The sequence below is a fragment of the Scyliorhinus canicula genome, chromosome 10, assembly GCF_902713615.1.
Source record: "Scyliorhinus canicula chromosome 10, sScyCan1.1, whole genome shotgun sequence".
NCBI classification, from domain to species: domain Eukaryota; kingdom Metazoa; phylum Chordata; class Chondrichthyes; order Carcharhiniformes; family Scyliorhinidae; genus Scyliorhinus; species Scyliorhinus canicula.
In genome coordinates, this window is record NC_052155.1 from 46,355,330 (window position 1) to 46,377,959 (window position 22,630).

General features: G+C 43.9%; 1 protein-coding gene across 2 annotated transcripts in view; it reads left to right on the plus strand.

Annotated features, from left to right (window-relative positions):
* oxsr1b (oxidative stress responsive kinase 1b) overlaps window positions 1–22,630 on the plus strand; it is a 271,259-nt gene that overhangs the window by 206,280 nt on the left and 42,349 nt on the right. For both annotated transcript variants that reach the window (XM_038808848.1, XM_038808847.1), the window contains 2 exons: window positions 13,894–13,929; window positions 21,873–22,088. In XM_038808848.1, the coding sequence (XP_038664776.1) occupies window positions 13,894–13,929; window positions 21,873–22,088 (252 nt within the window). The remainder of the gene's footprint in view (window positions 1–13,893; window positions 13,930–21,872; window positions 22,089–22,630) is intronic.

Consider the following 22,630-nt stretch of genomic DNA (forward strand, 5'->3'; position numbering starts at 1 on the left):
TGTACACTCACTTCTTCGGACTTTCTTAATAGATAACAAAAGAAGTAGGCCAGTAAATTCATGACTGACCTGATCTTAGCCTCAACTTCACTTTCCTGTCTGTTCCCCATAACTCTCGACTCTCCTATAATTCAAAAATGTGTCCATCTCTGCCTTGAATATATTCAGTGACCCAGTAAACATTTTAAAGTCAGTATGGTAGAAAGTACTGAGCCAATGAACGGTCCTTGGGCAATAAATGTTTGTATCGCCATCATACAGAGTAAAGTCAATAATTGAAAATTGAAAAAATTTGAAAATCGCTTATTGTCACAAGTAGGCTTCAATGAAGTTACTGTGAAAAGCCCCTAGTCGCCACATTCCGGCGCCTGTCCGGGGAGGCTGGTACGGGAATCGAACCGTGCTGCTGGCCTGCGTGGTCTGCTTTAAAAGCCAGCGATTTAGCTGAGTGAGCTAAACCAGCCCCACCAATAAGAGTGGTGTTGCACATTGGAACCCCAATGCATAGCTCCAAAAAAAAATGAGAAGACATTTATACATAGACAAATACCAAGCTCACCAGTAACAACATTTAAAAGGTAGTATTTAAAGGTGCCACTTAAAGAGAGAAAATTAGTGTTTCAGAGTCATGACTGGTGTATTTCCCTGATCCTGGGAACTAATATCAGCAGTGTTGTCAAAAGTAGCTACCTGCCTTTCATCTGCAGAATTAACAAAGAAATGTTGCTAGAATCACATTTTCTGGCTTTTTGCTAACATTGAAATGTAACCAGTATTTGGACATGAACTGAACTTAATTGGATTGGATTTGTTTATTGTCACGTGTACCGAGGTACAGTGAAAAGTATTTTTCTGTGAGCAGCTCAACAAGTCATTAAGTACATGGGAAGAAAAGGGAATAAAAGAAAATACATAAGAGTAACATAAGCACTGGCATTGGATGAAGCATACAGGGTGTAGTGTTAATGAGGTCAGTCCATAAGAGGGTCATTTACGAATCTGGTAACAGCTGGGAAGAAGCTGTTTTTGAGTCTGTTCGTGCGTGTTCTCAGACATCCGTATCTCCTGCCCGATGGATGAAGTTGGAAGAGTGAGTAAGCCGGGTGGGAGGGATCTTTGATTATGCTTTCCGCTTTCCCCAGGCAGCGGGAGGTGTAGATGGAATCAATGGATGGGAGGCAGGTTTGTGCGATGGACTGGGCGGTGTTCACGACTCTCTGAAGTTTCTTGCGGTCCTGGGCCGAGCAGTTGCCATACCAGGCTGTGATGCAGCCAGATAGGATGCTTTCTATGGTGCATCTGTAAAAGTTGGTAAGGGTTAATGTGGACAGGCCAAATTTCCTTTGTTTCTTGAGGAAGTATAGGTGCAGTTGTGCTTTCTTGGTGGTAGCGTTGACGTGGGTGGACCAGGACAGATTTTTGGAGATGTGCATCCCTAGGAATTTGAAACTGCTAACCATCTCCACCTCGGCTTCGTTGATGCTGACAGGGGTGTATACAGTACTTTGCTTCCTGAAGTCAATGACCATATGTTTAGTTTTGCTGGCATTGAGGGAGCGATTGTTTTCGCTGCACCACTCTACTAGGTTCTCTATCTCCCTCCTGTATTCTGACTCGTCATTATTCGCGATCCGGACCATTATGGTTGTATCGTCAGCAAACTTGTAGATGGAGTTGGAACCAAATTTTGCCAAGCAGTCGTGTGTGTACAGGGAGTAGAGTAGGGAGTTAAGTATGCAGCCTTGCGGGGCCCCGGCATTGAGGACTATTGTGGAGGAGGTGTTGTTCATTCTTACTGATTGTGAGCTGTTGGTCAGAAAATTGAGGATCCAGTTGCAGAGTGGGGAGCCAAGTCCTAGGTTTTGGAGCTTTGATTTGAGCTTGGCTGGGATTATGGTGTTGAAGGCGGAGCTATGGTCAATAAGTAGGAGTCTGATGTAGGAGTCCTTGTTGTCGAGATGCTCTCGGGATCAGTGTAGGGCCTGGGAAATGGCGTCTGCTGTGGACCGGTTGCGACGGTATGCGAATTGCAGTGTATCAAGGTGTTCTGGGAGTATGGAGTTGATGCGCTTCATGCTCAACCTCTCGAAGCACTTCATTACGACTGACGTCAGGGCCACTGGACGGTAGTCATTGAGGCATGTTGCCTGGTTCTTCTGGTGGTCTCCTTGAAGCAGGGGGAGCCTTCGGAGTGGAGTAGGGAGAGGCTAAAGATGCCCACGAACGCCTCTGCCGCTGGTCCGCGCAAGCTCTGAGCGCACGACCAGGGATCCTGTCCAGCCCATTGCCTTCTGAGGGTTCACTTTCAGGAAGGCTGATCTGACTTCGGAAGCTGTGATGGTGGGTATGGGCAGGTTATGGGCTGCTGGGGCACTCGACAGCGGATTGTTGGTTACCTGCTTGAACAGAGCATAGAATGCATTGAGTTCATCGGGGAGGGGTGCGCTGCTGCCGGAGATACTGCTTGGCTTTGCTTTGTAGCCGTTATGTTGTTTAGTCCATGCCACAGCCGCCAAGAGTCTGTGACTCTAGCTTGGTTTGATATTCTCTCTTGGCATCTCGGATGGCTTTGCGGAGGTCGTACCTGGATTTCTTGTATAGGTCAGGGTCGTCTGACTTGAACGCCTCAGATCTGTCCTTCAGTAGGGAGTCAATCTCGCGATTGAGCCATGGTTTCCAGTTGGGGAATGTACGTACTGCTTTCTTTGGCACGCAGTCATCCACATATTTGCTGATGACGTCTGTGACAGTGGTGGCATACTAATTTAAGTTGGTCGGTGAATTCTTAAATATGGACCATAACTTGAGAGTATCTGTATACATCTTGCACGATAAAAAAGCTGTGTCTATATTCCCAGCAAAGATGAGCAAAATTATAAAATGCAAACTCGAAAACATTGGCAAAAATTCTAGTAGTTAACTTATCCAGTCACCGTAAACCAATCCCATGTCAAATTGATATAGCAGATCAGTACACAAATTGGTTGCAATCTTAATGTTTGCAGACGGGTCCACATAAACATACTAGCTGAATATATCCGTTATTATCTCATGCTATGCAGGGTGGATGTTGAACAGGTGGGTAACCTGCAACCAGATCTTCACATGTAAAAACCTGTCCTAACTGCATAAACATTGATAAATTGAGAACAAACTTGCATTCAGATTTAACGTTGAAACCTAGTTTATGTCAGCTGCTTGTCACGTTTTTTTGTCTTGTGGATATCATTACACAGCTGTATATTTGTCATGACAACTCTCCTGTCGAATTTATTTTCTACATTATTGTAAATGCTATTTACAAACTTGTACACGCCTCTGACAATAATAGGACTAGTATTTTGCATAGTCAGAACCATCTGGGCGGAAAGGTTGAGAATGAGATTTCTTTCTCAAAATGAGCAGGAGGAAATCCATTTGACTGCATTAGGTACTTCATTATTTTAAAGGGTGTTAAATGCATCTTAGTAATTGACTGTTTGAAAACCATGAAGAATGGGGTTCACCACAAATGGGCAGTCAGCGCAGAGTTGCATGCAGTTAAAAATAATTCTGCTTTTGACAATGTGAAAATGTTATGATTTGTATTTTGGATAGATGCAACTAAATAGGCTGAAGGTTATTCATCAGAAACCCTGTTGGTTTGAATTTAATACAGAGAACAGTGAAGCCATTCTGTTACAGGCGATAGTGTTTGTAGAGGATTGGGAGACTGCCATTTAATTATACTTGTTACAGTTCTGTTTTTCCTCCACTATTTTTAGTATTATAACTACCATTCTTATCTGCTGATTATCACTTGATGTCATTGAACATGTGGCATCCAATTGCATGCTTTGTTAAATTAAGTGGGCCAAAGTCTGCCTGCTGTCTATAATGGGCATACACAACATAATTTTGGGTCATTTCAGTTCAGCTCCTGTTGAGTAAGAACGCAATATGGTTATTAACACTGCATTAATTGAGTAACTCACTCAATTTGCAGAATTATTGTGTGACCTCCCTGACTCGTATTCACAGTCACCCCACCTTGATCTTGCTATCTTGTGTGGTGCTAGTCTGTTTTTGAAAACCCACCATTATTCTTAGAATTCCCCCTATACCAAAAATGGCTGACATTCTAAATGGTGAACAGGGATTCTCACTCCCTGATTCCGATGCAGGCTTCGGTGGATGCTATTCAGGTCAGTCGCTGCTATCTGCCGAGACCCTTAATAACTCCACCGCATAGTACACACCCCATGGAAACCACAGATCATCCATCAGCTGATGTCCAGTTAGAGATGTCTGACCTGAGGTTTCACTGTTCAGTAATTATTTGATATTTTGATTTGTTTCTAACCCGTAAAATTTTCCTCCGGGCTCTGTCATTTAACTCCCTCAAATATATAGCCAATTGTATCATTAGTTTCCCCCCAATCCTGTCTAAAACATTCTTCTCTGGAGTGTAGTTCTCTTCCTTCTTGTGAACTGGTTTGTTATTTATTTTTTTCCATCTGAAAAATCAAATGAACAGATCAAGGGTGAAGAGGGCCCTAATCTTTAATTTTTACTTTCTATTTTCATTTGGTTAACCCAGAAGTGCCCTCTCCAGGACTTCCGGATTTCTTTTGCCACCGTTTCTTTTTGAACTGGTTTATTTTCCTTATCATTGATGTACATCATATAATTAAGGCCTGTTCAGCCTCCTCCTTCTGTCATTGCACCCCTGAGTGAGATTCGAAGAATCTCAAACTCCTCCTCTTTTGCTCACTCAGTGATCCAGTCTGGTCAAAACCTTACCCTGATACATTCCTGATATTGCCAACGCATTTACATTAATTACTTTATTTTGATTACGAGCGGATTTTTATCAAGGCAAGTTCCAAACATGACATTTTAACTTTTATCATTTGTCCAATCAATGCTGCTAACAGGTTTCAATTCACTGTCTTCCCACCAATTGGGTCATGTGTTTTAATTGTGATGCAATTTCTTTTGCTCCAGGCACCATGCTTCTCTAATTCAACTATATGTTTACCCAGATTCTGAACAATTTTGTCTTTACATTTTACAGCTTCAACGATTATTTTTCCTGCAGTTTTAGTTGGTACCTTCACCCAAACTTCCTCTGTATTATCACTTCGTTCTAATATCTTAATTTTTCCTGCATCTATTTTTATAAAATCTTTTCCTGCCATCAGATTCTCATTTCCTGATACTCCAATTAATTCTCCTAATCTAACTTCTGGTCCAATATCTTCATTCTCTAAAGCTCCTTCTTCAATATATTTAACATTCTAAACATCAGTATTTTAGCGAGTGACTTTCTTGTGATCGTCGGGCACTAGGACCCTGCGGAGTTATGCAGTGTCAATTTCAACGCAGCAGTTTCAAGGTCTGCAGCAGCTGACTGCTGCTGAGTAAAAACTTCTGTATCTGTTTATTCTGAGACCACTTTAGTTCTGAACATACTGATTCACCACCTCATAATTCTGCTCACATTTCTAGCTGCCATTTATAACTTCCAATTGATGTGAAACTCTGTTTTTGTAAAACACAACATTTTTTAAAAATACAAACATTAAAGGAAATTCACAATTCCTTATTAGACATACACACTCTCATTAATCCACTCAGATCTTGGATCTTTACTCTGCTGGATTTCACAAATCCTTATTAAACACACACTCACATTTATCCATTGAGATCTTGGACCTCTTCTGTAGGGTTTTAGCTACTCTTAACAAAAATTGAGACCCCTCCATGCTGATAAGTTTCACTTATGCAGGAGTTTTTTGCCTCTGTTAAGCTTTTCCACTTTTGTTTCATTGTTTCAACTCTCTTGACCGTGTTTCAGAGCAAGAGGATTATTCTCATTGCCATTTTTCAGAATTCAAGTTCTGTTCCTAGTTGTCCCTTTCAGTTGCAATCTGAAATTAAGGATAAGTACCCTTTCTGGGCCCTATCCAAGGCTGACTAAGGCACTATCTTCCTGTTTTAGTTAAGGGTCGATTGGTTATTGGTCTCTAAAGATTCTAGGTGTCCCTATTCTCCAGAAAATTTCCGCACAATCCACCTTACTCTAAGGATGATGTATTTTTTGGCCTCCTTTTACCAGTAATGGATGCAAGATTTTTAGTGCTGTCACTAAGATGTCTTGCAGACTTTAACTCCGGTCAGCATCTTCTAGTCTGCTGATTTTCACACCCAACCTGAGTTTCAGTCCCCTCGATCCACAGAATATCCTTGCAAAAGTCAATCCCACATGACTTTCCAGACGAAACTCGGCAGGTAAAGTCTGACTCACACATAGACTAGAAACTTCTAATATTCTAGCCTTTGTGCCGGTTAGAAACTTCTGATATTCCAACCGTTTCTTGGGAACTAGAAACTTCTAATATTCTAGCCCCCATTCAGCTAGAAACTTCTAATATTCTAGCCTCACTTCACCTAGAAACTTCTAATATTCTAGGCCTCCACACTGGATGCCATGGAGAAAGCAAAACAACTGGCTGGGCGTAATTAACACGGTGTTAACACGTTGGGTGCCATGTGGAAAATAAAGCTACCCGCTAGGTGTAATTAATAGGGTTTTAATAAAACGTTGGGCGCCATGTTTTTGAAAACCCACCATTATTCTTAGAATTCCCCCGTACCAAAAAGGGCCGACATTCTAAATGGTGAATAGGGATTGATGCAGGCTTCGGTGGGTGCTATTCAGGTCAAACAATATTTTCAAGTTATCCCCCGGTATAACCCATACCTTCACCGAAGATTTTATCTACTTACCACTTAGTAGCATCGATGTCCTGGGTCCTGCATTGCTAAGTAAGCAAAGTAGACTTTAGGAAAAAAACACTTTTTCAGGTTAAGTTATTTTATTATATTTTTTCTTTTAAAAGCTGCAAACACTTTCTTTACAGAAAGGTAAAAAGATCTTGCTTCTGGATCCTGCTGGTTGGTTGAAGGAACCTTCAGGCCCACCTTGACAATCAATCTTCTTTAAAGTCTGGCCTTCTTGGGATGTATTCGCTGGTTAGCTCTGTTGCTGTGTCTTGTCGATCCCATGTATTGAGCTATAAGAGCTGGCTCTGCTAGCTATCTCTCAGCTGACTCTGACTCTTGTTTAAATTCTAGTCTTCCTTAGATGTATAGCTGTTTAAACTCGGCTGCTTGTCTTGTCTTTCCCATGACCGAGCTGTGAGAGCTGAAATATGCTTCTCTCCTCTCTCTGAGTTCTCCTCCCCTCCTGTCCTGTTGCTGGTCTGCTTCTGCTCCCTGGGTTTATATTCTCTTTCTAACAATTATTACGTTTTTAGAGCCTTATTGTAAATTAACTTATTTCACTTTGATTTTTAAAAAGTATCTTTAATCTAAACATTTTAATACAACTAAATATTCATTTTGGGCATGATCTGATTAAATTGTCCTTTGTGATGCTCAAAGGTGCTTTGGTTTCAATAGGTGTTACTTTTAATTTCTGTCATTTGAATAATTTAATTTTCCAATTGTCCACAGCTCATAACTTTGCCTTTGATTTTGACTTTAAATTATGTTTCATGTAGATAGGTTGTCTCCAATTTTCTTTTAATTGACTTGATGTTAGTAGAATTTCACACTTAGAATTGACACCAAATTCGACTGAGCATCATCCATCCTTTCCAGCTGTTAACTAAGAGAGTTAATTTCAATGAAGGTGTGAAACCTTTGCTTTTAACTGTATGCTAAAATTTTACTTGGTTATGACTTGAAAGACCTGCCTGTTTTAAGCATTCGTCACTTAATTCAATTGAAACTCTCATCCATGCTTTTCCAGATACTTCCTGAGATATTACATTCAATGAAGGTGTGGGCCATTGTTTTAGCTTACTACAAGGATCATGTGTGTTTGCTAAGCCTGCTTGTGAGAAAGAATCTGCATTTTATAATCCTGCTCTTTGCAGCTGCTATTAACCTTTTGTGGGATTTTTCCCTGTATCCTCTCAGACCAGATATTGCCAGACTTCCATGTTTCAAATTACACATTTTTCTGTATTTTCAAGAACGTCCCATCATATTAATTGGAGATGAGGCCATTCTGAACACTTCCTTGTGTTACTCACGGCCCACATCCCCCTACCTTGCCCAACCCTAACTCTTTGTGTATCGAATCCTGGGGTGGCGGGGGAGCTATTGCCCAATTCAGTTACAATTTCAAAATCGCTACTATTTAGCATTTGGCTCTCTCGTCACCACAATACGCCTGCAGCTACTGATTTACTCAACTGCGTCCTCACCCCCACTTTGCCAGCATCCATTCAAACCATTACACTCATCCTGACTTTTCCTCCTTTTCACTCTCCAAAGTTCAAAGCACACAGACTTGAGCCATCCACTGTCAGATCTGGCTGGCTCACTTAAAACAATGTTGGATCCTGCTGTTGTCTGCTAAACTACTCACTATTCCAGGATTATCCTGGAATGCAAAGATAACCCCAGCTTTTCTATGCTGCAGAATATTTTGAATCGCTGTCCTCTATTCCCTTCCCTCTTGTTGCCAACACGAGGAACTCTGGGATTTCTTCGTCGAAGATAATCTGAACAACTGCCTCTACCACATCCCTCCCACTAGCCCTCCTTGCCAAACTTACTTTATTACTCCCCTGCCCTAGCCCTGAACTTTCTCTCCTCATACTTTCTCTGAACTCATCTTGTTCGTGAAACCTATCTCCTATTCCCTTAATCCTATTCCGACTGAACTGCTGATACTCAACTTCCCCTCCTGATATTAGCTGATATTGTAAATGGTTCTTTCTCTTTTGCCGTTGTCCTTCTCTCCTTTAAATCTGCCGGCATTGCCCCTCTCCTCAAATCTCAACACTTAATCCCACCGTCATTGAAAACTACCATCCCATCTCCAACCTCCCTTGCATTTCCAAAGTCCATGAACGTGTTGTCACCTCCCAAAATCATTCCCAAATTCTGCCAATTAAATTCCAGGAAGACTGAAGCCATTGTTTTCGGTCCTCGCTCCACTCTCTTGTTACCGACTCCACCCCTCTCCCTGACAACAAACTGAGTTACATTGACAGAGAAGGCCAAAAGGTACGATGCAAAGACCGAGAAGGAGTTAGGATGAATCAATAAAAATAGGCCTATTCAATCCTGCTGTTTTCTCGTGCTCTGAGATACCTGTTCAGCCTTTGTCCTGATTGTAAAAATTTGGATGTCTCCACCCTGACCCAGTTACTTCAGTTTCTTAAGCATTAAAAGCCCTAGTGTACATAACCAACTTTTTGCTTTCATCCTACTTGTCATTTATGCTCATCCTCATTTTCTGTATTTCTGCTTCATATATATATTCTCCTTTTCAACCATCACCCATCCCCCACTCCCTTTGACTTTCCTCCTGCCAGCCTTATTTTGCATTCCCCTTTCCTAATAAACTGCCCTTATTCTCCTCCATGTATAGGACTCTATCCTTTCCCTCCCTCCCATCTTGCTTCCAAAGTTTTGTGTGTCATGGCAATCTGGCCGTGACTGAGAGGTAGGCTGCGAATGGAATTGAGCAGTCTTCAGGCCCTTTGTTTAGAGTTGCCAATTTTCGCTACTTATCTTTGCCACTGCACAACTTACAGGCTGGTTAGTTACATAGCTCTGAGGTCAGGCTATCAGGTGGCTTGGTAAAGGCTTAAGCTGAAATGCAAGGTATGAGTTCTGTGATATTAGAAAGGGCCGAAAAAATTCACCTGGGCAATACCAGAAGGGAGATGGCGAACTCTGCGAAAAGCAGAGCATTTTTCTCGAAGAAAAAGTCAAGAGTGTTCTGATTGAGGTCTTTAAAATTCTGGCAGTTGGATAAGATAGACATGGAGAAAATGTTTCCACTTGCAGGGAAGTCTATAAAATATTTGGCAAGTCAGGGATGAACAGAGGTGATGCTAATTAGAGTGAGGGGGGGTGGGTGGTTGAATGCTTCTGTGGAGCATAAATGCCGGCAGATCCAAGTGGGGTCAAATGACCTCTTTCTGTGCTTAGTGTAAATTTTGTATAAAAATGGATAAGTAAAGTTGAAGTACACATTGTTTGTGATCCAGTTGAATGATGGAACAGACTTGAGGAGCTGAATGACCATAAATGTCAGCATTTAAGAATAGAAACATTCTTCACTTCTAAAACAGTATTACAAGTGAAAATTCATTTTAAAATAATTTTTTAGATAGTTTCGAGATATGGGTACGGTTGGTAAGGTCAGGATTTATTGCCCATCCTTAATTGATCTCACAAAGCTGGTGATGGGCCACCTTCGGCATTCTGTGTGGCACCAATATTATACTTTTGTTTCTATTTTACGATCATTTCTTTTTCTCGACATGCTTTAGAATCTTTCCTTTATGTAAACTTTCAACACTATCAACAACATTTTTAAAAAAAAATAATTTTTATTGAAAAATGTTGTATTTATACAACAACATCGAACCATAATAAAACACCAACAGTAACAATGATAGCAATCATAAACATTTGCCCCTCAACGAACAACACAATATATTAACAACTTAAATTAACACAATATGAAGTTAAATAACCATAGGAAAAATAGAAACAATAATAAAGAACACCCCCCCCCCCCCCCCCCCCCCCGGGTTGCTGTTGCTATTGACCATGATACCTATCTTTGAGCCAGAAAGTCCAGAAAAGGCTGCCACCGTTTATAGAACCCTTGTACTGATCCTCTCAGGCAAATTTGACCCTCTCCAATTTTATAAATCCCGCCATGTCACTGATCCAGGTCTCCACACTTGGGGGCCTCGCATCCTTCCACTGCAGCAAGATTCTCCGCCGGGCTACTAGGGACGCAAAGGCCAGGACACCGGCCTCTTTCGCCTCCTGCACTCCTGGCTCCACCGCAACTCCAAAAATCACAAGTCCCCACCCTAGTTTGACCCTGGATCCAACCACCCTCGACACCGTCCCCGCCACCCCTTCCAGAATCCTTCCAGTGCCGGGCATGCCCAGAACATATGGGCATGATTCGCCGGACTCCCCGAACACCTGGTGCACCTGTCCACACCCCCAAAGAACCTACTCATCCTCGTCCCGGACATGTGGGCCCGGTGCAGCACCTTGAATTGGATGAGACTAAGCCTAGCACATGAAGAGGAAGAGTTGACTCTCTCCAAGGCATCCGCCCAAGTCCCGTCCTCGATCTGCTCCCCAAGATCCCCCTCCCATTTAGCCTTCAGCTCCTCCACTGATGACTCCTCCACCTCCTGCATTACCTTATAAATGTCAGACACCTTCCCCTCTCCGACCCACACCCCCGAAAGCACTCTGTCCATCGCCCCCCGCGAGGGCAGCAAAGGGAATCCCTCTACCTGTCGCCTAGCAAACGCCTTTACCTGCAAGTATCTGAACATGTTCCCTTGCGGGAGCCCAAATTTATCTTCCAGTTCCCCCAGGCCCGTAAATCTCCCGCCAATAAACAGGTCCCTCAATTTACTAATGCCCACCCTATACCACCCCCTAAATCCCCCATCAGTGTTCCCCGGGATGAACCGATGATTTCCACCTAATGGAGCCTCCATCGAGCCCCCTGTTTCCCCCCATGCCGTCTCCACTGTCCCCAGATTCTTAGGGTCGCCGCCACCACCGGGCTCGTGGTATACCTCTTCGGAGAGAGCGGCAACGGCGCCGTTGCCAAGGCACCCAGGCTCGTACCTCTACATGACGCCATCTCCATTCTTTTCAAAGCCGCCCCCCCCCCCCATCACCCATTTACGCACCATTGACATATTGGCCGCCCAATAGTACCCCAAAAGGTTCCCGTAACAGCCTCCCTGAACAGGCGCCGGAATGTGGCGACTAGGGGCTTTTCACAGTAACTTCATTGAAGCCTACTCGTGACAATAAGCGATTTTCATTTTTTTTTCAAAAGGTTGGGCAGCGCCAGCCCACCTCTATCTCTCCCTCGCTCGAGGAAAACCCTCTTCACTCTCGGAGTCCCATGTGCCCACACAAAGCTCAAAATACTGCTAGTCACCCTCCTAAAGAAGGCCCTGGGGATGAAGATGGGCAGGCACTGAAAGAGGAACAAAAACCTCGGAAGCACCGTCATTTTGACGGACTGCACCCTCCCCGCCAACGACAATGGCAGCATATCCCACCTCTTGAACTCCTCCTCCAACTGATCCACAAGCCTGGTGAAATTATGCTTGTGAAGAGTCCCCCAGTCCCTGGCCACCTGCACCCCCAGGTACCTAAAACTCTCCCCTGCCCTCCTAAGCGGGAGCCTACCAATTCCTTCCTGGTCTCCAGGGTGCACCACAAACATCTCACTCTTGCCTAGATTCAGTTTATAGCCTGAAAAGGTCCCAAACTCGGCTAGCAGCTCCATCACCCCCGGCATCCCTCCCACCGGGTCCGCCACATACAGTAACAGGTCATCGGCATACAACGACACCCTATGTTCCTCCCCACCTCGCACCAAACCCCTCCACCTCCCTGAATCCCTCAACGCCATCGGCAACGGCTCGATTGCCAATGCAAACAACAAGGGGGACAGGGGGCAACCCTGCCTGGTCCCTCGGTAAAGCCGGAAGTACTCCGACCTCCTCCCATTCGTGGCCACACACGCCATCGGGGCCTCATATAGCAGCCTCACCCATCTAATAAACCCTTCACCAAATCCAAACCTCCCCAACACCTCCCATAAGTACCCCCACTCCACTCTATTGAAGGCCTTCTCCGCATCCAGCGCCACCACTATCTCAGCCTCCCCCTCAATCGCCGGCATCATGATGACATTCAACAATCTCCGCACATTCGTGTTCAGCTGCCTTCCCTTCACAAAACCTGTCTGGTCTTCGTGTACAACCCCTGGCACACAGTCCTCTATCCTGGTGGCCAGGATTTTTGCCAGCACCTTGGCATCCACATTAAGGAGAGATATGGGCCTGTATGAACCACACTGCTGGGGGTCCTTGTCCCTCTTTAAGATTAACGAAATCAGCGCCCGTGACATCGTCGGGGGCAAAGTCCCCCCTTCCCACGCTTCATTAAGTGTCCGCACCAGCAAGGGGCCCACTAGGTCCACAAACTTTTTATAAAATTCCACTGGGAACCCATCCAGCCCCGGCGCCTTCCCTGACTGCATCTGCCCGATCCCCTTAACTAGCTCCTCCAGCTCAATCGGCGCCCCAACCCCTCCACCTGCTCCTCCTGCACCTTCGGGAAAGATAGCCCGTCGAGAAACCTCTCCATTCCCCTCCTCTCCACGGTTGGCTCCGACCGGTACAGTTCCCCGTAAAAGTCCTTTAAGATCTCATTCAGCTCTACCCCCTTCCGCACCACATTCCCACTCTTGTTCAACAACATTTATAACATCCTTTTATATAGGACCAAAATTTCACGCGGCGAAAGGAACGAACAGGAAAAGAGAGATCAATTAAATTCATGTTGAAGAGAGAGGTTTTAAGTTACTTTTGGGAGAAGGGTGTAGGGTAGCAAGGTTCTAGATGGAAAAACAGGAATAGAATGCTTAAAGATGTCTGCGATGGAGGGACAAGAAGTAATGCTAAACTGAAGGATCGGTGAGAACAGTCTGGGGTGTGTGAAGCTATGACCAGCCTTCAACACCCCCCCCCTCCCATGAGAGAAAAAGTTAGCACTGCCTTTAACAATCGAAAAATACATAAAATGCTGGAAATGAACAGCATATGAGAGAAAGATGTTGGTGTTTGGGTATAAACCTTTAGGGACCCTTTCGTTTTGATCATTTCTAAGAATTAAGGTTGACACCACCTTAGTGGCTGTTTTTATTTTTGTATCTCCCTCACATTTTATAGTTAGCTTGCTGGTGTTGAATTGATAATTGTATTTGTGCATTTAATTCATTTACTTTTTCTCTCCCCCGCCCTGCTTTCTCTACAGTCCCCCCGGGTGAAAGAATCTCCGCAGGGTCCAGACGTGAGTCACAGTTTTTATTCTATTTGTTCTTCTTGGGATGTGGATAACTTTGGCAAGAATTTATTTTCCATCACTTACTGAAAATATGCTGCCACTGTCTGTGTGCAGTTTGCACATTCGCCCCGTGTCTGCGTAGGTCTTAGCTCCACAACCCAAAGATGTGCAGGGTAGGTGGATTGACTATGTTAAATTGCCCCCTAATTGGAAGTTTTTTTCAAAAACATGGAAGTGGGCCCTTATCTTTGAGTTGCTTTTTGTGGTGATGGTGCTCTTACAATGGTGCTAGCAAGGAAATTCCAGCATTTTGAACAAATGATGACGTGCACAAGTAATGAGCAGGAAAATGGGGGTGTTATAATACCTCATCCAAAAGATGGCACCTCCAACAATAAAACACTCCCTTGGTACTGTACTAGAGTGTTTGCCTTGATTTTTGTGTTGAATAGTTACCCTTTAAATTTAATATCCTATATATTGTGAGAACATCCAAACAGCAAGAGTTACTCTTATCCTACTGAGCTTCACAATTTATTTTAATTCAGAAATCAAGATGAAGGACCTGCTGTCATGGTGCAGTTTGTCACCCAGGTTTGTCCCATTGATTCTACCCCGACCCTCTGAAAGATCACCCTCCTCCTATCTCCCCTTATTCCGCCTCTGAGCGCATCTTGTTTGTTAGATCTTGTTTTTGAGGGCAGCACGGTAGTATTGTGGATAGCACAATCGCTTCACAGCTCCAGGGTCCCAGGTTCGATTCCGGCTTGGGCCACTGTCTGTGCGGAGTCTGCACATCCTCCCCGTGTGTGCGTGGGTTTCCTCCGGGTGCTCCGGTTTCCTCCGGGTGCTCCGGTTTCCTCCCACAGTCCAAAGATGTGCAGGGTAAGTGGATTGGCCATGATAAATTGCCCTTAGTGTCCAAAATTGCCCTTAGTGTTGGGTGGGGTTACTGGGCTATGGGGATAGGGTGGAGGTGTTAACCTTGGGTAGGTGCTCTTTCCAGGAGCCGGTGCAGACTCGATGGGCCGAATGGCCTCCTTCTGCACTGTAAATTCTATGATCTATGAGATCCAGCTCCTGCTCTCGACTTCATTCTCGCTAAAATGCTTCCTGCCCAACTTCTCTTCTCCTCCTCCATATTATCTGTCATTGTTAATTATTCCTTCACCCTCGGTACTTTTAAAAATTCAATCAGCATTTATTGCTCTTCCCAAATTAACCTAAAGGTAGTGGTAAGCTTCTGTCTTGAATCCAGCCAAGTGGCATGCCAGGCCACTTGAAAGGGTAATTAAGAATCAACCACATTGCTAGAGTCACATATAGGCTCGGCCAGGAAAGGATGGCAAATTTCCTGCCCACAGGACATAAGTTGTTTTTCTTTATGAAAACACAGTATTTTCTTGGCCACCATTACTTAATCTGGAAGATAAAGCTACTTATATTTTACTTATTTGCATTTGTATTTGTGTGTGCAGGTGTGGTGGCCAAGGGGCATACATGATTATGTCAATATCACCACAGTCCCAGAGGGCCATAAGCTGCTCTCCTTTGATAGCTGACTAGTGATGTAACCTGAGGGTCACTAAACCTCAGATAAGGGACAAGTTTGGGAAGGCAGTGTAACATGATTATACTACCTCAGAAAATTAATATCCTTTTGGAGTATGCTACAGTCATTAAACTTGCTGTGCAGTGGAGTGCTGCCTTGGAAAAACAGACTCTAAAGGTCTGGAGATTATTAAACCAGACTGGAAATCCTCTTGCTATGAAGGCCAGCATGCCATTAGCTTTCCTCACCACCTGCTGTACCTGCATCCCAGCCTTCAGTGACTGTTCCACCATGACACCCAGCTCTCGTTGCACTTCCCCTTTTCCTAAACTGCCACCATTCAGATAATCTGCCTTCCTGTTTTTGCCACCAAAGTGGATAACCTCACATTTACCCACATTATATTGTATTTGCCCACTCAGCCAGCCTGTCCAAGTCAGCCTCTTTGCATCCTCCTTACAGCACACACTGCAACACAGCTTAGTTACGTCTGAAAATCTGGCGATATTGCATGAAATTCCCTCGTCCAAATCATTAATGTATATTGTGAACTGCTGGGGTTCCAGAACTGAACCGTGTGGTATCCCACCAGTCACTGCCTGCCACTCTGGAAAGGGCCCAGTTATTCCCACTCTCTGCTTCCTGTCTTCTAACCAGATTGGCAGTGAGATCCCATGGCAGATCTTGCAACTTTTTTAAATGTTTATAATTATTGTGCAGTTTGCAATCTACGTACCACAATTTTCTATGAAAAGCCAGAAATATAATGGAAATGCTTGTGATAACCAATCATTCTGTGTCGATAGTAGAATTTGTCGATATTTCCATTTCCAACTGCATAAAAAGCAACTTTCCAGTGTTATCATGAGCAGATGGTATTGTGTACCCAGAATTTGCTAAGTAACAACAGTATGAATCAAGAGTTTAGATGTTGGTAAAAAAAACATGTTGGATCTCAATGAGTGTCAGAAGAAACCATCTGCTTGGCATTCAGCATTTTAATTGCACTTAACTCCCATTGTTCATTAAGCTTACAGCATAATTATATCACAAGTTTACAAGCAGCCTTTGATCACTGCTTAACTAGCTGGTTACTTGACATTCGAAATGCTAAGATTCCGATTGTAACATTTAATATAACTCTGAACTGCATACATGAAATTGATATGAAAGTAAAATACTGCAGATGCAGGCAATCTGCAATAAAAGTGAAAAAGACCTTTTCACTTTGTGAAAAAGACTGCTGAGGCAGATATTGTAGCCTTCGCCTCGTTGATCGCCCAAAGGTGGATCCTGTTGGGATGGAGATCAACCTCAGGCAATATCTTCAGACAAATAGAGCTAATATTCCAGATTGTTGCCCTGAAGAAAGTAAGAAAATGTAATAGGTTGGGCAAGTGAAAAGGGGAGTTAAGTACAAAAGGTTTGTGATGGGTGGAGTAGCAAGACAGGTTGAGAATGCATATCCGACTGGATAAAAAGGTAGTGTTGGCGGTTTACAGGGCTATTTTGGAAGAAGAGAAGGCACGGCTGGAAGGGATCAAGGCAAACTGTGAGGAAGAGTTGGGAGAGAGTGTGGAGGAGGGGCTTTGGTGTGAGGTGTTCCGGAGGGTATACACCTCCACCTTGTGCACGAGGTTGGGGCTGATGTAGCTGAAGGTGGTATATAGAGCATACCTCACAAGGGCGAGGATGAGCTGGCTCTTAGAGTGGGTAGAAGATGTGTGTGATTGTTGCGGGGGTGCCCCGCAAACCACGTTTGTATGTTTTGGTCTTGTTCAAAGCTGCAGGATTACTGGAAGGAGGTTTTTAGGGTAATCTCTGAAGTGGTGTGCGTGAAACTGGACCGGGGCCCTCGGGGTGTCGGACCAGCCGGGGTTGGAAATGGGTGCGGAGGCAGATATTGTAGCCTTCGCCTCGTTGATCGCCCAAAGGTGGATCCTGTTGGGATGGAGATCAACCTCTCCTCCCTGTGCCCTGACTTGGCGGGGGGACCTGCTGGAATTCTTGTCTCTTGAGGCGGTCGAATTTGAACTGGGGAAAGGATGGAAGGGTTCTACAATTCATGGACATTATTCATTATGCACTTTCGAGAATTGGATTACATCAAACATTAGGGTGGGAGGGTTGGGGGTGGGGGAATTGGATTACATCGAACATTAGGGTGGGAGGGTTGGGGGTGGGGGACTGTATGTGTTAACGGTGACTGTGGGTGATTCTTGTTTCCTCTTTGTTATTTGTTTGTGTTAACATGCGAGCTAATGTTTGGGGTTTGGTGGGAGGATGGGATTGTAGTTGTTGATATGGGAATTGACATTGTATTCGTTATGATTATTGTTTATTGTTGGTGGGTGTAACCTGTACAAGAAGGACTAGTTGCATCTAAACTGGAGGGGCACCAATATCCTGGCTGAGAGGTTTGCTAGAGTCACTCGGGAGAATTTAAACTAGTATGGCTTGGGGGGGGAGGGGGGGAAGAGAACCCGAGCGCTAGCTTAATAGGTGTAAAAACTGAAGGGGAAATAGAGAACAAAAATAAGAGAGCGACATCACCCTGTCTGCTCAGACAGTGGTTTGAAATGTATTTGTTTTAACGCCAGAAGTATAGCAGGTGAGGCAGATGAACTTAGAGTATTTATTAGTACTTGGAATTACGATGTTGTGGCTCTCCCAGAAACATTGTTAAAGGGAGGGTAGTATTGGCAGCTGAACGTTAGAGGATACAAATGCTTCAAGAGAGATAGAGAGGGATGTAAAAGGGGTGGGGGAGTAGCATTACTGGTGAAGGAGAATATTATAGCCATACCTTGGACGGCTTATACAATGAGGCAATCTGGGTAGAGCTTAGAAACAGGAAGGGGGCAATCACAATGTTGGGCATTTATTACAGGCCCCCCAACTGCCAGGGAGAGATAGAAGAGCAGATAGGTAGAGAGATTTTGGATAGGTGCAAAAGTAGCAAGGTTGTTGAGGTAGAGGATTTTAATTTCCCCTATATTCACTGGGACTCACTTAGTGCTAGTGGTTTGGATGGGGCAGAGTTTGTAAGGTGTATCCAGGAAGTCATCTTGATGTGCTATATAGATAGTCCAACTTGGGAAGGGGCAATACTGGATCTGGTATTGGGGAATGAGCCTGGACAGGTGGTTGAGGTTTCAGTAGGGGAACATTTTGGGAGTAGTTTTAGGGCACTTGTGGACAGGGTGAGGGTAACCCTCACTTTAAGGTGCTAAACTCGGGAAAGGCAAATTATGATAACATTAGACATAGAACGATACAGCACAGTACAGGCCCTTCGGCCCTCGATGTTGCACCGACATGGAAAAAAAAACTAAAGGCCATCTAACCTACACTATGCCCTTATCATCCATATGCTTATCCAATAAACTTTTAAATGTCCTCAATGTTGGCGAGTTCACTACTGTTGCAGGTAGGGCATTCCACGGCCTCACCACTCTTTGCGTAAAAAACCCACCTCTGACCTCTGTCCTATATCTATTACCCCTCAATTTAAGGCTATGTCCCCTCGTGCTAGCCACCTCCATCCGCGGGAGAAGGCTCTCGCTATCTAACCCTCTGATCATTTTGTATGCCTCTATTAAGTCACCTCTTAACCTTCTTCTCTCTAACGAAAACAACCTCAAGTCCATCCGCCTTTCCTCATAAGATTTTCCCTCCATACCAGGCAACATCCTGGTAAATCTCCTGGATTGGGTGCAGCTGTTGGGTAATATATCAACATCAGACATGTGGGAGTCTGTGAAGGGACAGTTGATTAGGATTCAGGAAAATCATGTTCCTGAGAGAATGAAGGATAAGTATGGGAAGTTTAGGGAGCCTTGGATAACAAGAGATATTGTAAACCTCATCAAAAAGAAAAAGGAGACTTTTGTACGGTCAAGAAGGGTGGGAACAGTCAAAACCCTCAAGGAGTATAAAGAAAGTAGGAAGGTACTGAAGCGGGAAATTAGGAAGGCCTGAGCAAGTAGGATTAAGGTGAATCCCAAAGTTCTTTATTTATATAAAAAGCAAGAGGGCGGCCAGGGAAAGGATTGGACCACTTAAGGACAATGGGGGGAGTCATGTGTTGAGCCAGAGGAAATGAGCGAGGTACTAAATGAATACTTTGCATCAATGCTCACTTGGAAATAGACTTTGTGGAAGTTGATTCTTGGATAGCGTGTATGGACAGTCTGGATCATGTTAACATTGAAGAGGAAGAGGTATTGGGTCTTTTAAAATACATTAAGGTCGATATGTGTCCTGGGCCAGATGGGATTTATCCCAGATTACTGAGGGAAGCAAGGGAGGAAATTGCTGGGGCCTTGACTGACATGTTTGTATCCTCATTGGCTACAGGCGAGGTCCCAGAGGATTGGAGAGTAGCTGATATGGCGTCACTGTTTAAGAAAGGTAGCAGGAATAATCCTGAAAACTACAGGCCGGTGAGCCTCACGTCGGTAGTAGGTAAATTATGGGAGAAAATTCTCAGGGACAGGATTTATACCCATTTGGAAACAAATGGACTCATAAGCGATCGACAGCATAGTTTTGTAAAGGGAAGGTCTTGCCTCACTAACTTATCGAGTTTTTTGAAGAGGTGACGAAGATGGTCGAGGAGATGGCGGTGGATGTTATTTGCGTGGAATTCAGTAAAATGTTTGACAAGGTGCCTCATGGCAGACTGGTACAAAAGGTGAAGTCAAGTGGGATCATAGGTGAGGTGGTAAGATGGATACAGAACTGACTCGGTCACAGAAGGCAAAGGGTAACAGTAGAATGGTGTTTTTCTGAAATGGAACGTTGTGACTAGTGATGGTCCACAGGGATATGTGCTTGGGCCTCTGTTTGTAGTGTACATAAATGACTTGGAGGAAAATGTAGCTGGTCTGATTAATAAGTTCGCGGATGACACCAAGGTTGGTGGAGTGGCAGATAGTGTTGAGGATTGTCAGAAAATACAGCAGGACATAGATAGGTTGGAGACTTGGGCAGAGAAATGGCAAGTGGAGTTTAATCCGAACAACTGTGAGGTAATGCATTTTGGTAGGTCTAACATAGAGGGGAAATATACCGTAAATGCAAAACTCTTAGGGATACAGAAAGTCCGAGAGATCTGGCAGTGCAGGTCCACAGATATTTGAAAGTGACAACACAAATGGACAAGATAGCCAAGAAAGCATACGGAATGCTTGCCTTCATGGGACGGGGCATAGAGTATAAAAACTGGCAAGTTATGCTACAATTGTATAGAACCTTGGTACGGCCACACTTGGAATATTGCACACAATTCTGGTCGCCACACTACCAGAAGGATGTGGAGGCTTTGGAGAGGGTGCAGAGGAGCTTTACCAGGATGTTGCCTGGTCTGGAGGGTCTTATCTATGTGGAGAGGCTGAATAGACTCGGGACTGTTTTCATTAGAAAGACGAGGTTGAGGGGTGACCTGATAGAGGTCTACAAGATTGAGGGGCATGGATAGAGTGGATGGGCAGGCAGTCTTGTCCAGCGTGGAGGGTTCAGTCACCAGGGGGCATAGGTTTAAGCACCGTGGGGCAAGGTTGTGCAAGGCAGGTTTTTTATGCAGAAGATGGTGAGTGCCTGGAATGCGTTGCCAGGGGAGGTTGTGGAAGCAGATACATTAGCGTCGTTCAAAAGGCATCTTGACAAACCCATGGATAGGATGGGTATAGAGGGATATGGCACAAAGAAGTGCTGAGGGTTTTGGCAACGGTTGGTATCATGACCAGTACAGGCTTGGAGGGCAGAAGGGCCTGTTCCTGAGCAGTTTTGTTCTTTGTTCATTGGAGTAATGTGTTCAATTCTGGGTGCCACATTTTAGGAAGGATGTCATGGCTTTAAAGAAGGTGCCAAAGAAATTTGAGAGAATGGTACCAGGGTTGAGGGACTTGAGTTATGTGGGGGAGCTGGGGTTATTCTCAAAGCAGAGAACGTTCAAGGAGAAATCGATTAGAGTTGTTCAAAATCCTATCTTTTTGATAGAGGAGAAACTGTTCCCAATGAAAGAAGGTCAAACAACCAGAGGACAGAAATCTCAGGTGAAAGGCAAAAAAAACAGAATATGCACAGCAAATTTTGAATTTTGGTGATCTGAAATAACGGTGAAAGCAGATGCGATCATAATATTCGAGACAAAATTGGATAACACTTGAAGGCAAAATATTTCCAGTAAACAAACGATGGGCTAAATGGCAGTTTTTAATACTGTATCATTCAACGATTCCAAAGGCTCCCTCACTGAAACCACCTATGTCCATATGGACTTATGTCCATATTAAAATATTGTGACCCATAGAATGCACTGATGTTTAGAAAGTTTAAGGTGAAAAAGTAGGTTTGTGTATAATTTTTATTCAGTTTTCCTTTCAATTCCTAGCTTTTCCCATCAGCAGAAACACAAGGCTCAAATATTCAGGCTTCTGGACAGGTCCAGCAACCGCTACCTCAGCCAACACCAAAAGTACCTGCAACTACTCCTCAAGCTAATCAAATACCTGCCGTTCAGCCCTCAGTAATACCAGTCGCAACACCAGCAGCCGTACCAGATGCCAGCCTGCAAGCTGCAGCTCAGCATCAGCTACCTGCATCCCAGGTATGCTACACTTTTCGAAATAGCTGAAAGCATTGATCTCTATTTGCTTCATAAGCTCCAGAAACACAATATTTGACAAATGTTCCACTGATGATAATTCAAAAATTGTGTATTTAGTTGTGTATTTCAGTAATAGGGGCTATAACAACACTTCTCTCGTAATCGGTAAAAGTGCTTTTAAGTTTGACTGTTCAATAGAGTGGTATGTAGACAAGCTAAGATGCGAACAAATCGCAGAATTGTTACAGCGCAGAAGAAGGCCACTTAACCTATCGTGTTTCCACTGGAAAATATTTGAACTGTGTTGAACTTTGAATCCTTTTTTTAGAATGAAGCACATCCTTGAGCATATCTACAATAGTTCAGAGTGGATTATGCTTAATGTTGTACCAACAAAGACTAGTCCATGTCTAAAGTTTCCGTCGTAAAATGTAATTTCTTTGTTTGCTTTTTTTTGGATCCCTTTGATGTGATAAATTAGATTGTTCCTGTTGAGACAGTAAAGTGCGTGATTTAAAGTGAACTTAGCCTCTCATAACCGT